Below are 17,266 nucleotides of genomic sequence, written 5' to 3' on the forward strand. Positions count from 1 at the left end.
TGCACTGAAGTGTCAACCTAGATTATTATTTGCTCAAATATTTGGATTGGGACTTGAACGCACAACATTCTGGCTCAGAGATATGAGTATTACCACTGAGTCAAGGCTGACACCTGGAAGTTTTATTTAGCAACTTTTAACTCTGTCAATACTATTCTTGGTCTGTTAGAAAACGCAAAAGGGCTCATTTGCCTTGCATTTGTTTATCTCTCTCTTCCCATAGGAGGGAAACTCAAAGGTGCTTTTAAAAAAGGGATTGCATTCATCGCAGAGGATGCAATGATTATCTCAGCTGGAGGGTGTGGGGGTCCTGTTTCGGCAGCCTTTACTCTATCAAAGCGTGGAGCAACTATATCTGGTTTACAAGATATCACTGCATCTATATTCTTTCAAATTTGACAAATTCAGAATTATGCAGTTTCAAAGAATTCACCAATCCAACTTGATGGGAAGGGTAAGCACCGTGCTAAAAATACCTTCCTCGATTACAGACACTTTGCATTTGATGTACAGGAAACGATGCAGTTGTTTCGTAACTTTGAATTAGCAACTAATCACAGACAGAAAATATCATTGCGGTGGAGGAAGCTGATGTCCAGTCTCATCTTGAAAAATGAAACAGTACTTAGCAAACTTCACAAATTGCAACTTAAGCTGTTTGAGAAGTGCATTACTCGAGATAAACATTCATTTAGTACAAATGAATGAATGTCATTATTCACTGGAAAAATACCATCCAATAAGATTGCAGTCATGCATTTTCTGTTTTAATCATACTCATTTAACTTCTTTGTTCAATTTAATTTTTTAAGCAATTTTTTCTTTATTCTTTCATGGGGATGTGGACGTTGCTGGCAAGGCCAGCGTTTGCCCATCCCTAACTGCCCTTGAACTGAGTGGCTTGCTAGGCCATTTCAGAGGGTACTTAAGAATCAACAACATTGCTGTGGATCTAGAGTCACATGTAGGCCAGACCAGGTAAGAATGGCAGATTTCCTTCCCTAAAGGGGCATTAGTGAACCAGATGGGTTTTTACAACAATAGATGATAGCTGTCATGGTCACCATTACTAAGTTTAGCTTTATATTCCATATTTACTGATTGAATTTAAATTTCACTGGCTGCCTCGGTGGGATTTGAACCCATATCCCAGAGCATCAGCCTGGACCTCTGGATTACTAGTCCAGTGATATTACCACTACAACACCATCTCCCGTTGAATGGCTGTTTGTGCTTTCCCAACTGCCTGCATGCAGAGGGAGAATAATTTTTTGAATATTCACGTATCAGTTATACATTGTTCTGTGTCTGCAGGAATATCACTACCAGAATAATGCATGGAAGGAGCATTTTGAATGGCATAGTTGTAACGCATTGTGGAAGCTAATAGCAAGTCTGTCAAGTAATTCAACTATCTTGCAGTAACAGGCTTAGCTGTGGGATTTCAATGCTACCAAACTTTACATTAGGCTCAGCAAGGGATGGATTTGGAGATCTAGTTTTTGATGGGAGCCGAGCAGCATGGCTTCAGTCTTAGAGATACTACGTTGGAGGATGTTCTAACTCATGTACGACACAATATTAGATAGAACAGTGGTGACAAAATGAGCACAGTAGAGTGCAGAGCTGGGTATCAACATATATGTGCAGGGTGACTCCCTCACCCCACCCACAGATGATGTCGCTGAGTTCCACTGGTGGACTTTAGGGCACACTTGAGGTAACCAAGATAATTAGGGGCAATTTTCTGGGATTTTCTATTGGTGCACCTCTTTCAAGCTCCTAAAATATATAAAGTATAAAAATAATACAAACTCTCATGAAATACAAATCTCATGAAATACTCAACAGGTATAGTTTAAAAACACTATCTTCCTTTATTTCCAATTCCCTTGGTCAGTAACATTAACTATCAAGTGGGAGAGCTTAAAATGTGCCTGCAAGCAAAATGAACCATTAGACAAACTGCAATAGAGCTTTGGCTTGGGGGCACAGGGAAAGCACAGCAAGACAATTTTATTGGCAGGCATACCTGAAAGCTTCCAAGACAAAATATGAACATGAAAGCCGATGGACGAAGCAACATTATATTTGGAATCATAACTGCTGCCACCCGACAGAACAAACATGCTGGATGAAAATATCTCCTAGAATGCTTATGGGATGCCAGGAATTTTGTCCTGGCGTATAAAAAGTGAATGAATTACTAAGCACAAGTAACTTCATATACAATACAGTTTTTTCTGAATGTATCATTTTTCTCTTCACTTCTGAAAATGTTAACTCTTTGATGGTGTGTTTCCTGTATCTGCAGCTGCTGATACCTGTACGTGTTTCACCCAAATACCAATTGTGAGCCTAGATATTACGAGTGTCGGCTGGTTATTTTATACGGGGCTATAACAGGAGCCTGATCCTGTCCTCTTTGGACATCCATGTGCATTTGCTAGCAGTGGCTGCTGGATAGCAATTAGGAGTAGGAATTCCAGCTAATACTACTTCTCCATTAAGGGGTGTGGAAGTCAATTGTGGCACTTCAACTGCCACCTAGGCCAAATCAGCTAACTCAGATTAGACTGGGAATTGAAATTAGGGCCTTCTGGTCTGTATTCCTTTTGTGCTGAACTGGGCAATGCTTGTAATAATAAACTAATAGCAATCGCTGGTTTGATATCGCAAATGCAGCAAGTTGAGGAAGTGAACATAGCGCAATTGCCAAAGTTCCTGCACTGTCCTGTTTATTTGAAATTTTCATTACTGCCAAATGCCTGAAAAAAAAAGTTTAAAAAAAACTTTTGTTTTTGTCCCTGGGGCAAAAGACAGACAGTACTTGTTTTGTCCAGTAAAACCTAACTCTACCTGTCCCACATGCAATTTAAATGACACCAGATACAGCAAATCAGAAAACAATTTTCCCTGTTCCATGACACAACTAATAGAGTTACTCTAAGGCACAAGTAGGTTCTTTGTGGTACTTTCTTACATCAGGCTGCCAGGCTGGATTAAACCTGCTACTGCAACAGGTTACTAGAATTTAGTGTTCTCAGTAACATTTTGTCAAGGGCCAAATCTCAGCCAAAGGCCTCCCAGGAAAGTTGTACTAGGCAATGATGCCTAGTATGGGGGCTGTGCTTCCCCACACAGGGGGCACTGACTTTAAACATGTTATGGTCAGCATTTGTCAAATAAAGGTAAGGCAATTCTCCACAGGAACAAAATAAGAGCCTCTGACGTCATAGTATAAATGGCACTTGCTCCATAGATACTAGGAGACCCAGTTGCTACATTCAAGCTTTTTAAACACCACTTCTGTTCTAATGGTTATACCAGACTATCCATGAATGAGCCATGTCAGTAATCAGGTGGTGTATGTATTAGGTTGCTTAGTCCAAGACAATTATTCTATTTAGCAGTAACGCTCTGCACTGAATTCACATAATATTCTCACATCTTTTCCAGTCAATCTAAAAGGCAGAAAATACCAAATACTTGACCTTTTTAGATCAAGTTAAAACAACTGAATCTATACTTAATTTACAGAACAAAAGTACGTTAGACTATTATACAGGACCCAAAAACAATCTACAAGGGGTTAATATGCCTTCACCAACTTGATTTTTAACTGAAAAATATCCAAAGTCAGAAACAGCTTTCGACTCTCTGATGTCTCCCTTTCTGGGAGGGTATGTAACACAGCTTTTGTTGTAGAGCACTTCTTACTCATATGGTCGACTGAACTGTGGAGGCATGTTTGTCTTAATGCTACTTCCTTTGATGGAGACCAACTGTAAAAGAAACAATGAGATATCTTCCCAAAGTGCGGAATATAGTATTGCTGAAAGAGACATGTCTAAGCTTTTCGTTTTACACTAACCAGGACACTTGTAAGAATACCAATATAAGGGGGGAAAACCAACAATTTATACTGTATGTGAACAAAGTGCTGATTGGTTGGGGGCGTTGCCATGGAGAAAACACCACTGATGGTGACTGACAGTTAACTGCCAAGCACTGTTTGAAATTTAAACCAAGCAGCTTGACCCTGATTGGTCAGGGTATTGCCTTGAGGAATGAGTCAGTAAATGGCTGCCATTTATTTTGTTTAGCTGAAACAGGTGCAATGTACTTGTTCTTTCTGTCTGCAAAGAACAGGGCCCCTTGTATTAATATAAGTAGCTTCCAGTACACACAAATGCACCACACTACAAGCCCAGCTGACAATCCTAAATTGGTTGTTAGCGTAATTCTTAGCACATTGGATAACATTTGCTAAATAATCCTCAATTGCAGAATCACATCTAATGTTGGATACTGTGTTTTGAGTTTTGCAAACACGGGCTGGTTGGGTATGGTCTGTACCCTGCCCATTGCGAACAGCGGCTGGGACATGCTGCTTGATATGATTCGCCAATCTTTGGGGCGCATGGCCTACATACCTAGCATCACACTGGCACTGAAATTCACATACCACATTACTCATTTGTGTGATAGGCAGAATGTCTTTTTAGCTTGACGGCAGCATCCTGTTTAGTGGCGAATACCACTCATGTTGCTACTGCATAGCAGCATTGTTAGGAAATAGAGATAGTTTAAGTAAGTTATATTGGTATTTGTGGACATTAGGAATGAGTTTTAGCTTTAAAGTTTAAGTTTGATTTCTGTATCTGTGTGTTAAGAAAGGTCAAATGAAGTTTTAGTTTCACTTTAGAAAGGTGCTTGCATTTCAAATGAGGAATTTTATGACCCCTAAAGAGAAAGTAAACATACAAGGGTAGAAGGATTGGACTATTGCCTAGCAACAGGGGCCCAGAGAGGCAGGTCCTTCCTACAGACACACATACAGAAGGAAGAAAACAGCAGCTTGTTTTGGAAGCTGTTTTGAGTTCAGTTGGTTTGAAGACAGCTGTGAATCAGAAGCAGCCTAAAAGGGGACAGATAGCAAGTCCCAAGCTAAGGAAAACCCCAAAAATCCAAGGGAACGGAAGAGAATGTCCAAATATGACCTTCTAGTCAAAGGAACGTGGAAAAGGTCCCGCTAAGTGAAGTTAAGCGTGAGGGGCAGAGAGAAAGGCTCCAAGCTTCAGATTTAAAAAGACAAAAGCCGCAGAAAGCAGATTTAAAGCGAGAACGTTTTGCAAGAAGCAAGAAAGTCCAAGGAGATGGTTGGAGGTCTGTAACTCTTTGCTATGGGCATGTGAAACAGTGATGTTCTGTTGACAGCTGAGTTAGTGAGAGAGAGTGCATGGAAGACAGTTTGAATGCACGTCATGACCCAGGGAAGATGAACATCGGAAGGAGAGTTTGAAACCCTGGAGGTGAATCTTTGCAGAAGGCGTCTGAGAGAAAGCGTCAGTTTGGGAGAAGATTCGGAGAGTGGAGATTGGAAACCCTTGTGTGAAGGACGGAATTCAGAGAGACTGGTTGGCTCATGGTGTGACAAGCGCCTGGGGGAAGTTGAAGAGAGATCCATAGCATCTGTTTGAGGTGGCATCTGTCACTCGAGGTCAGGATGTGGTGTGTCTGACCACAGGGTACAATAGGTTTACATGGACTGGTTACTTACTGTGTACATTAGAGTAAAAGATAGCTTTTGTAACTTGTGTTATCCTTCCAAATCTGTATATATCTGTAAAGGTACAGTTGTAATATAGAAGTATTATAATATAGTTCATCTCTTATTTAAGAGGTGTTTTATTCTTTTGTTAAAAGTTCATCAGCTGACTCCTGTGACTCTGTTCGGTAGCTACTCTCCACGTATCTAAAGAGACAAATTAAAAGTTAGGATCTATCAAGCTGGGTTCCACTCTGGAATCAGGCTTGTCCAGAGGTAACCTCAGCTGGGAACGTAACAAGCGTGAAACAGTTAGCTTTAGCTGTTGCTCAAATTTTTAAAAATACTTTGCTCTTCCAGGATAATCATGGACTGCAGCAGTTCAAGAAGGCAGCTCACCACCACCTTCTCTAGGGCAACTAGGGATGGGTAATAAATGCTGGCCCAGCCAGCGAAGCTCACATCTCACAAATGGATTTAATTTTTGCGTTAAAGACAGTGGTAGAGAATCCCCTGGCAGATTTCTCAACTAGTACATCAAGGAAGGGTAGTTCACTTTACTGCTCCATTGAAATGAAGCAGTCAAATTAGTTGCACTCCCCTGTTCTTTCCCCATAGCCCTACAAATTTCTCCAAGTATATATTCAATTCCCTTTTGAAAAATTATTGAATCTGCTTTCGCCAACTTTTCAGGGTGTGCATTCCGTAACAACTTGCTGCACTTAAAAAAAATACCTACTTTCCCTTGCAGAAATTCTTCCAGAAGCTCAATGAACAGAGCCAAGAATATCCTAAGCAGTTGGTTCACAATTTATGCAAGCAGCTCTTATTGTTGTACAGCAAAATTCTATTAATAGGTAAGTAAAATTCAGTACCTTAAAAATGAAACTGATTAATGATTTACTAAGTCACCAAATGATATATTGACTGCCTTCTGAAATCAACCCAAGTACACAGATTAGCTGATTTTGAATAGACTGTTGGCAAGATTTCTAAATTCCAATGGTCCAGGGTCTGTTCTGCAGCCATGGCCAACAGAATACACTTAATAAATCCATGAGACCCACAGTCAGTTGAAAAGCAGCAGTAGCCATTTTCTGCAAACAATTTACTTTTCAAATGATTTTACTAAGAGGCTGCACAATATTTGAAAGTTGGCAGGTGCTTTTAAAATGCCACGTGAGCTGACTTTTATTATTGTCAGGATCTAAAAAATTCAAACTAACTTGCCCAGCACTATGTCACAACTGTGTCTATTTTATTTTAAGAGAGTCATTAGCACAGTGCAATTCTGTTCAAATTTTTCATCAGGTTTACCCTAATTTATAAACTATGTTAAATACTGAGGAAAACAGGGCTTGCAATCACAATAAATTACCACATGTTTATCAGTCTTCAAACCTATTGCTTAAAGATAGAAAGCAATATTTTTCCTGATCGCAAAAATAATTATAATATCAGAGACCCTAGAGCTTAAAGTATACTTACAAAGTGTACAGTTCCAGAAGCACTTGAAATTTGTACAATTTACTCCTTGGAAAAGCATCAAGCTGTTTTTCAACTTTTTAAGATGCCCATAAATTATGTATTATACAAGAAAACTGCTATTCTAATAAGATGCAATACTTTACAAATGAAATTACAGGATTAATTTTTACTTATGTTTGTCAGAGGATAATCAACTTCATATAAATTTGCTGTGATTTTTAATTGCAGAATTCTTGCCGTGCAAATATCAAGTTAACAAAAACCAAGGGTACACAAATTTTGGTGAGGTTAACTCAGTTGGAATAAAAGTATGAGAGTCCATTTGCAGAATAATTATTCTGTAAGTTCCTTAAACCCAACACCCAGTTCATTGCTGAGCAATGCTACAGCAGATTTGCAAATAATAATTATTCAATTGGTATATTAAAAAATATGGAGCATCCATCACACTGAAATGTTAAAAGTAAAGCTAACCTTGAATTCTTTGTGTACTAAAAAAACTTCACAGCAAAGTGTACCATGAACTCAGGAGATAACTAACAGGAAACACAATGTATCTAAATGCAAGGGTTTATTTCTGAAACTGCCTATAACATACACAGATAAATTTATTAATGTAACTGTTATGTGAGGGGAGCAAATATATTTACCCACAGCACATGAAGAAAACATTAAACTCAGTTTGTTATTGTTTTTAATCTCTGAACCACTGCCATAAGACATTATATTGTCTTCTACTTAGGGTATTCCAATACATGTCAGAAAAAAAAATCACAAATTGTAAACAGTTTAGTAGTCATTTATGTTTGAAATGTCTAACAATGTCTGTCAGTGGCCCATGCCAAGCTAAGAAAGTTGAGTCTTATGTTCATGAGCTTCACTGAGTTATTACTGTTAGATGAATGAAGTTCAACCAGGTAGCAAGCTAGAATGTTAGCACTATATTGCACAGGCAACCTGTGCTTTGCAATTCTCAGAATGCAAGTCGAGTGAACCCCATCACCACTTTGGAGCTGGGGCACGCAAGAGTTTTTTTTAGGATCGACAGCAGGACTGGCCATTCAGATAGCATACTGGAGCTTGCTGTTTGCAAGCCCCATCTCCTGTTCAGCAATGGAAATGTACACAGAAGAACAAGAGCACATAAAGCCAGGAAGCCATTATTAGAAACGAAGCTTTTAAATTAAAATATCAAATATTAAGCATGCATATTATCTGCAGTAAGTGGACATGTTTCTTGTGTGTGTACTTTTACCTGTCCAATAGTTAGATAAATATAGAAAGACCCAAAATACAGAATGCTTGCCTTTTTATTCCAGCTAATTGGAATATATCATGGGCCACCACACAATCTGACTTTGGAAGACAGAATAATATACACAAGTGTGGCTCAGGCTACAAACCAAGAGCCAACTTTATTTAATACTAAATAGGCAAATGAACATCAGTTCAAACAGTATATTTGCAGTAACCAGTGATAAATGCCATGACAAATGTGCCGTGCATGTTTTTGTCACATGTATGAGGTATCTGTCATGCAAACAAAACTATTAGAAACCAAAAAAATACTTCCCTCAGTGTCTCATTTTGAAGTTTTTCCACATCCTTTCAGTGGCAATGTACACCATTCCCCTTTCATTGCAACAATGTAACCTCTGATTCTTCATGAGCTATGCCATTAGAGATCCATTCACTTTTAAAGCTATAACGTTGTACTTAAGATTAATAATTAAAAATAGAATATGGTAGAGGAGGAAGTGATACAACAGTACAATCTTTTCCCTCCAAAGTAGAAGTGAAGACAGAGGAAAGAAAAACAGATAGCCCCAAACAAAATCTATAATTTTCTTCGGAACACATATTCCAGACCAATGTCACCTATGCTGGCATGAAGTGCAGAAGTGATTGGAGCCACTTGCTGACTCCAGTCATTGTGGTTGTAGCTTACTCAGGCTCACATCAGTTTCAATTGTTTAGATGCCAGTTTTGAAGACCCACTGAAATATCAGATAACAGAGTCTTCAACTTCATCAAGACATAGCTCCAACTATTTATGAAATAACTGGTAACATTGATACAAGGCAGTAAATGGAGCAGCACTTCATCTTCAATCTAAGCCTCTTTACAGGAACTTCTGGGTTTTGCCTCTTTTACCCAACTGCACCCTGTATTTCTCCAAGGGTTAGGGAAGAAGTGTAACTACATTTTCAACATCATCACAATCATTCCAGCAGTACAGGTCACACACCCACTAATTCATTTTTCTGTTAAAATTCAACTTGACACCTCCCACTGTAATTGGACTCACTCTGCCCAGAGGGAAAGAGTTGATACGCGCTTGTGTGTTCAAGAAGTGCACTAGGGTTCTGGGACTCCTGGCCCATCAATGGCAGGTAGGATTGTCTCCAGCAGTTTACCAATAATTTAATGACCTAGACAATAATTTAATGACTTCTAGACAGTCAGGTTCCAAATGATTTTTCTACCTAGCATCATTTCTCACTGAATATTAACTTCAATGACCTCTGGTTTCAATATACAAGTCTCATGTGAAAAGTTAAATGAAGGTCTATAGTATCTCTGTCAATGCCTCACTTAATTCTTAGCATTTCGACCCCTATATTGACCATTGTTTTATAGAAAACTGTTTTACTGCTCATGTTCTTGTTAATTTTATCTAACTTATTAGCTTTTCTAATCCCTGCTTGCAGTTTTCTTGCATATTATTTATCGTTATCCTTTCAATTTTATTTTTGCCCTGTTAAAACTAAATGATTCTTTTAAAAGTTTCAAATTTGGTCTAATCTCCCAATTCAGCCACTTAACCCAATTCTTCAGGACACTTTGCCCCCTCATTGGAATGTACTTGATTTACACATGTTCTATCTCCTGCTTAAATATATTGATCTATAGCTCTGTTTGCCATTTTTCCCTTACAGGGGAAGGCAAAGATCTCTTACTAGCTCATTTCAATTTGCCATCTTCTATTCACAAACTCTTGCTTTGGACTATAATTTTTCCTTCTCTATTATTATATTGAGCCAATTATCATTATATTGATTATTGTTTTTCATCTCTTTCCCTTTTCGGTGGAATACTCTTTCTTTATCCAGAATCAGAACAGCTAGTACTTTTTTTAGGAGTAGCAAAATAGTGACTGAGAAAACAGAAGAAAATTTTAATAGCGCTTTTCATGACCAACGGACATATCAAAGTGCTTTCCAGCCAATGAAGTACTTTTGAACTGTAACATAGGAAATGCGGCAGCCAATTTGCACACAGCAAACCCCACAAACAGCAATGTGATAATGACTAGATAATCTGTTTTTGAGATGTTGCTTGAGGGATAAATATTGGCCAGGACACTGATCATAACTCCCCTGCTGTTCTTCAAAATAGTGCCATGGGATCTTTTACATCCGCCTGAGCAGACAGATGAAGCTTCAATTTAGTGTCTCACCCAAAAAATGTCAGCTCCAACAGTGCAACATTCCCTAAGTACTGCACTGGAGTGTCAGCATAGATTTTTTGCAGACAAACCCTGGAGTGGGACTTGAACCTGGAAGGCGAGAGTACTACTAACGGAACTACAGCTGACAATCTGCCCTTGAACATGACAGAAAAGCCTCTCTCTTCTCACCGCAAACATTATTGCAGTCTATTTTTGGATGATTAAAATCCACTATAATTATAACTCTTAATGCATGTCGCTCTAATTGGTCTACAAATTTCACCCTTACTTTCCACTGTCTGTAATGTGTTCCCACTTCCATACTTATAAAATTGGGGAATCAGTTTGTCAGAATTCACTCATCAATCCTGCAATGAATAGGGTAACAACACCTAGGATTCAAAAGCTCTACTTCTGAAATAATCTAAACTCATTTTTCTGTTGTAAAGAAGCCCTTTTCATCATACTAAAACTCTGCAACATTAAACAGATTGTTTTGAAAAATTGATTTATTACAAAATCTTTAAAATTAAGAGGCAAACCTACTACAAGTTGAAGATGATTGCAGTTTGGGTAACTAAAGCCACAGGAAAGCAAATCAGTACTCGAGAAATGCATGTTTTTTATTGATTTCACTCACCCTTTTGATTTTGCTTTTTAGCCATCTCCGTTTTCTTTCTTTTAAGGAAGTTTTAGGTGCACAGCCACCGAGTTCGACTTTATAAATGGAAGCTTAATAATCACCCTCTTCACTACTCCAAGCAGAAGGTGTAGTTTCCGTTAAAGGTCTCCTCCTCTCAGCAGTGTCCCTGGGAGTCGTCTTGAAATCACTACAAATCGACAACAATTAATAAGATTATTTTTGTTCTGTTCACTGCAGACTGTCAGAAATCTTACACGATTAATGATCACTGCCCCGTCTTCCGTTTCCTTGCGATAAGACCTCAAAATTTACAAAAGAATCAAACAGACACGCAACAGCCTTTTAAAGAAAAATCTGGACAGACGAGTCTCATTACTACAGCGGCGACGACGACGGCGGCGGCGGCGGGCAGGGGTTGGGGGGGCGAAGCGAGCGAGGATGGGGAGCTTTCTCTGTCACAAAGCCCTTTCTTTGTGGGGGCGATTTCTGCAAAGGGGCCCAATAATCAGTCAGCACTTTGGGTTTTTTTTGTCTCACAATTCCCTCCCACCCTAACAAATGAAGCTTGCAGTCAGTGACCAAGCTTCCCTTCTTCGCCTCAGTTGCTTGCTTTTATTTTCCAGACAGGAGCGATCCAATAATAATAATAATAAAGCCTTTGTCCTCTCTTTCTCTCAATCCTCTCTCTACTTAATTAAAACAACCAGGTGGTCAGCCTGATCTCAACAGGACCTGGTCTTGCAGTCTGAAAGAAGCTAACCCGTGCTTTCCTGGGAAACTCGCCTCGCAATTTTCCCTCCCACCTCTTTTCCACCTGGTGGCTTTCCAATACTTTAAGCTAACGAAGCAGTATTAAACAGTTATTTTAATAAGAATTCTAAAGAGAGGTCAGAGGTGAACCTCTTTCAGGAGAGACGACGACACTGGCACTTCTCAGAGTGGGACTCGCAACAAAACTCTCAGCAACTCGGCACCGCCGCTCACTCCCGTCACTTCCGGCCGAACTCGCTGAGGGAAAAACCCGAGCGATTCCGAAAGCCATTCGGCAACTGAGAAGAAACGAGCGAAGTGAAAATGCCGAGAAAGAGCTTAGTGGAGTCGAAGTTAGTCGAATGTAATTAACCTTGAATTATTCCCTTGACAAGTTTTCTTTTGTCTGTATTAACGTCTGTAAAACACGATTGAGTAAAATAGAGTCTTCAATGCAGCTCGGAAACAAATAACTCTTTACTAGTTGCCCTAGGGATCTGGAAAGTTCCAGAATGGTCAATTCTAGTAATTGTTCTGGAACATTCGATAGTGTGGATCAGATTTATATTGGGAGCTGAGTTTTCTTTTCTGTTTCGTTTGAGGAAAGCCTTTTTTCAAAAGCGCGCCTGTTCGATATATACACGTTATCAAAGATCGCTATGTTGTCCTCAGGAATTTGCAGCCAATTCCGGCGAAGAGCAGCGCCACCTGCTGTGGTTTGGCCCAGAGCGGGCCACGTTTTCCAAGGTGCCCATTCCCGTTGTTAGGCACCAATAATCGTTATATTCTCCGGTTATTGAAACGACGCTGCCGGGACAATTTGCGCCCCCTCCCAAGATGAAAAGTCGTTTTAAAAATGCTTCATGCATTGGTACCAAAATGTTATTTTAGGTATTCACGCTATAACTAGCTTTATTACAGTCGTAGTGTACACACAATCTGAAGCAGTAACCGTTGGCTCATTTTTCCTTTGAAGTCATTGGGATATTGACATCTAATTTACGTTCAAGTTTAGCTTGGGTATGAAACCAAAACCGATTTGTACTGATATGAAACATGTTTGAACCTCTTTAATCAAGTTACTTCCCTGTCTTATAATAGTTCGCCACCTTTGACATCACTATCCCCTTTCAACGCCTCTCTGTCCAAGGGAGTGGCCTACCCTCTTGTGAGTACAGTGGTAACCTGAGAATCTCCTTTTCCAGCCCCTGTAGCGTTACACCTGGAGTTCCCCAAGAATCTATCCTTGGTCCCCTCCTTGTCTACATGCTGCTCCTCAGGAATCACCAAAGAAATCATGTCAGGTTCCATATATGTGCTGATGACAGTCAGCTCTACCTCACCACCAGTTCAACCCTTCCACTGTCAAACATCCAGTTTTGGATGAGTCCAAATTTCTTCCTGTTAGATAATAGGAAGTTTACAGACAGGAGGGGGTTTAATTTAAATAGCCCTGATTTCTCACCACCTGTCCATAAACAGAAAGGTGTTTTGATTTTGATTTTCCCTCTTTGTAAGCAGTGGAGTATTTCCCAAACCCTCAGTTTTGGTGTGATCTAATTTTTATTAATGGGGTAAACTCAGAGGGTTAGTTTATTCACACACGCTCAAAATGCAGGAGGGAGGTGGCGCTACATAACCTCTGGTGCATTCATACAATAAAACAGGGATAGAGAAAAAAAGATTTGCAGGGCAAAGACCACAGCATAAATCATTATTGTTTCATGTGAGTCCAGGATCAAAGTCGAATAGTGTATTCTTTCAAAGAGGTTGGCAGGTGAAGACTGATGCTGGAGAATTCACTTTTCCAGTAGCGATGACTTCCACAATGAGAAAAGCATGTAGAGATGAATTAGTCTTGTAGGCGCTGGTACAGAAGTTCCAGTAGAAACAGTGTAGATGGGAGGCAGGCATTCAAATCTGGACAGAGCCATTTTTCTGAGCTGCTGCTTACTGGATGGAAAATAGCTGACCGAATGGCAGTTCAGCAAGTCTGTGTAACTGGGTCTCCCAGCTTGGGGGTGGGGGTGGGGGTGGGGGGTGGGGTGGGGGGGGTGGGGGGGGGGGTGGGGTGGGGTGGGCATGTGACTCACACCTCTCCACTTTGGCTTTAATAAAGAATGTATATTCCGTTGTCTGGATTCTTGAGATTGTTAATGTTTCAGCCATTAAGAATTTCAAAGGAGGTTGCAAGGCCCTTTGTCCTAGCAGACTGGTAGTCTCCATTGGCTAGGCCTGGCTTAGGAAATGTAGATGGCCTTTGTATAATTCCCTTTGAATTTTGATCTCTGCAGCTACAGTAGTCAATAGCGCCTCTTCAGAGATAACAGGGTGTCAGCTTTTTGGACTTTGCCAGAAAGTTCCTTTTGTTCAGGGTTACAGGCAGACATTACTTCAGTCTTTTTAAAGTATTTGTCCAGCTTTTAAAACTTTAGGAAGTAGCCAAGTTGAGATATATATTTCATAAAAATATGGTGTGCAGTCTTAGCCCCATGACAAGAAGACTAAAGCCAATGGCTTAGACCACTCCCCTGTTCACCCCACCAATCTCTGTTTCCTAGCCATCAAATCCATCCCTCTACCTGTCCACTGTGAAGCTGAACTGGATTGTGCACAACTTCAGCATTCTATTTAACCCTGAGCTGAGCTTTCAATCCAATATCCTCTCCGTCACTAAGACAGCCTTCTTTTATCTCTGTAACATTGCCTCTCACTGTCCCTGAGTCCAACTGCTGCTGAAACCCTCAGCCATGCTTTTGTCCTCTCAAAAGGGGAAGAAAGTTATGCTTTAGTCATACAAGACTCTGTACATAGTTAGAGCCCATCTGGAGTACTGCATCAGTTCTGAGCACTTCACCTCAGGGAGAATACATTGGCCTTGGAGGGGGTGCAGCACAGATTCACCAGAATGATATCAAGGTTTAAATTATGAAAACAGATTGCATAACCTTGGTTTGTTTTCTCTTGAGCATAGAAGATTGAGGTATGATCTAATTGAGGTGTTTAAATTAATAAAAGTATTCAGTAGAGTGGATAAAGAGAATCTATTTCCTTTGGTAGGGAAATCCACATCAAGAGGGCATAATCTTAAAATTAGAGCCGGGCCACTCAGGAATTAAATCAGGAAGCACTTCTTTATGTAAATAGAAATCTGGACCTTTCTCCCCTGTGAATGCTAGGTGAATTGACCTTTCAAGACTGAGATCAATAGATTTTTGTTGATTAAGGGTGCCAAGGGATATTGGTCAAAGGCCGGGTTAGTGAGGTTGAGTTACAGATCAGGCATGATCTAATTGAATGACTTACTTCTGTTCCTACACTGGACTATTTCACTGCGTTCCTGATGTATCTGCCTGCTTTCAACAGAAATGCATCATAGTAATTACAACACAGCAGGAGGTCATTTCACCCATCATACATGTGCTGATGCTGATTTTTCATTTGGAGTTCTCTCTTCAAATCATATTTCTCTGTCCTATCTCTATAATCTTCATACATACTTCCTTTTCAAATACTTATCCAATTCCTTCTTAAAATGATGATCTAGCCTGTGCCTCAATAGCCACTTTGTGGTAAAGCATTTCATGTTCAAGAAGGCCTGTGTGGAAGGAGATTCTAATTTGGTTCTAGTGATAATTCTGAGTCCATACCCCATTGTTACTGATTCACCAGCCAGTGAAAATAATCATTATCCCCACAATGCGTTTCATAATTTTGAATACCTATTAGATATCCCTTAACCTTTTTGGTTCCAGTGCAAAAAGCTCTAACTTTATAAGCCTTGCTTCAGAAGTAAAACTTTCCTTTCTGATTACATTGACCTACATTGGCTCCTGGTCAAGCAACATCTTGATTTTAAAATTCTCATCCTTGTTTTCAAATCCCTCCATGGCGTTGCTCCTCCCTACTTCTATAATCTCCTCCAGCCCCAGATATCTGCACTCCTTTAATTCTGGCCTCTTGTGCATTTCTGATTTTAATCGCTCCACCATTGATGGCTGCGCCTTCAGTTGTCTGGGCCCCAAAAGCTCTCGAATACGCTTCCTACACCCTTCTGCCTCTCTCTGCTTTGCTTTCCTTCTTTAAGACACTCCTTAAAACCTACCTGACCAAGCCTTTGGTCATCAGACCTAATATCTCCTTTATCAGTGTCATATTTGTTCTATAACCCTCCTATATTTTATTACATTAAAGATGCTACATCGATATAAATTGTTGATATTCTAGTGCATCTTCTCTGTACCCTTTTCCATAGCTTTAAAAACCTTCCTATAAAGCTGTGCTCTTAAAATACATGCAGAACTTCAATAATATAAAAGCAAAATACCGTGGATGCAAGAAATCGGAAATAAAAACAGAAAATGTGGACTCGAAACGTTAACTGTGTTTCTCTCTCCACAAATTTGCCAGACCTGCCGAGTTTTTCCTGCATTTTCTGCAGAACTTCAACTCTGGCCTGATCAATGTCTCATACATCACTTTCAGCATCATTCGATATAAAACCCAGAATTCCATTTTCCCTTTTTTACCTTTAGTGATCTTTGTATCTGCATCTCTATATCTCATTATGTCTCAACTCCATAAGACTTTTTATCATTTAGAATATATTTCCTTTCACCATTCATTCCCCCAGAACGTACTATTTCACACTTCTTTACATTGATCTCCATCTTTCAAGCATCTGCACACGCTGTTAACCTGTCTTGTCTTCCTACATTGTCCTTCACAGTTTACCATGCCCTCCAAATATTATCAGCAAACTTCCAAATCCTTCCTCTTTTGTCTATGTCTAAATCATTCAAGTAAATGTAAACAAAAGAGGCCCCATCATATATGCCTGGAATACTCTGATACTCACATCTACCAACCCAAAAAACATCTGTTAATCCCTACTCTGTTTTCTTGCCTCCAGCCATCCTATCATTGTTACTTCATTCCCTTTTAATACCAAGTGCCTCAATCTTTTATAAGTCTCTTATTTAGAATCTGACCTTTTGAAAATCCAAATATTCAACATCCACCGCATTCCCATTATCTTTAGTTTCTCAAAAAATGTTAAATTAGTCAGGCCTGACCTGTCCTTTAGAAATGCATGATGACTGGCCTTCTCTAAGTGTTCACTAATTTCATCTTGTACAATGATTTCTAGAAGTTTACCCACAATAGAAGTAAGACTAACTGGTTTTTAATTTCCTGAATTCCTTTTCTCCTTTCTTGAACAGGGGTGTAATATTCACACCACTCCAGTCCTTTGGCGCAATTCCCATTTCCCAAGACATTTGCAAACTTATATAAAAGCTAAATACTGCGGATGCTGGAAATCTGAAACAAAAACAAAAATAGCTGGAAAAACTCAGCAGGTCTGACAGCATCTGCAGAGAGG

General features: G+C 39.6%; 1 protein-coding gene across 2 annotated transcripts in view; it reads right to left on the reverse strand.

The window, feature by feature from the left end:
- Positions 1–12,117, reverse strand: part of spats2 (spermatogenesis associated serine rich 2) — a 110,104-nt gene extending 97,987 nt beyond the window's left edge. Inside the window, exons 1-2 of one of the 2 annotated variants that reach the window (XM_041180494.1) lie at positions 12,034–12,117; positions 11,131–11,320 (exon numbers count right to left, since the gene is read on the reverse strand). In XM_041180494.1, the coding sequence (XP_041036428.1) occupies positions 11,131–11,155 (25 nt within the window). In that variant the 5' untranslated portion in view covers positions 11,156–11,320; positions 12,034–12,117. Of the gene's footprint in view, positions 1–11,130; positions 11,321–11,936; positions 11,984–12,033 lie in introns of those variants that run through there. The other variant, XM_041180495.1, reaches the window with a different exon arrangement.
- Between the last annotated feature and the right edge of the window lie 5,149 nt (positions 12,118–17,266).

The sequence above is a fragment of the Carcharodon carcharias genome, chromosome X, assembly GCF_017639515.1.
Source record: "Carcharodon carcharias isolate sCarCar2 chromosome X, sCarCar2.pri, whole genome shotgun sequence".
Taxonomy (NCBI): Eukaryota; Metazoa; Chordata; class Chondrichthyes; order Lamniformes; family Lamnidae; genus Carcharodon; species Carcharodon carcharias.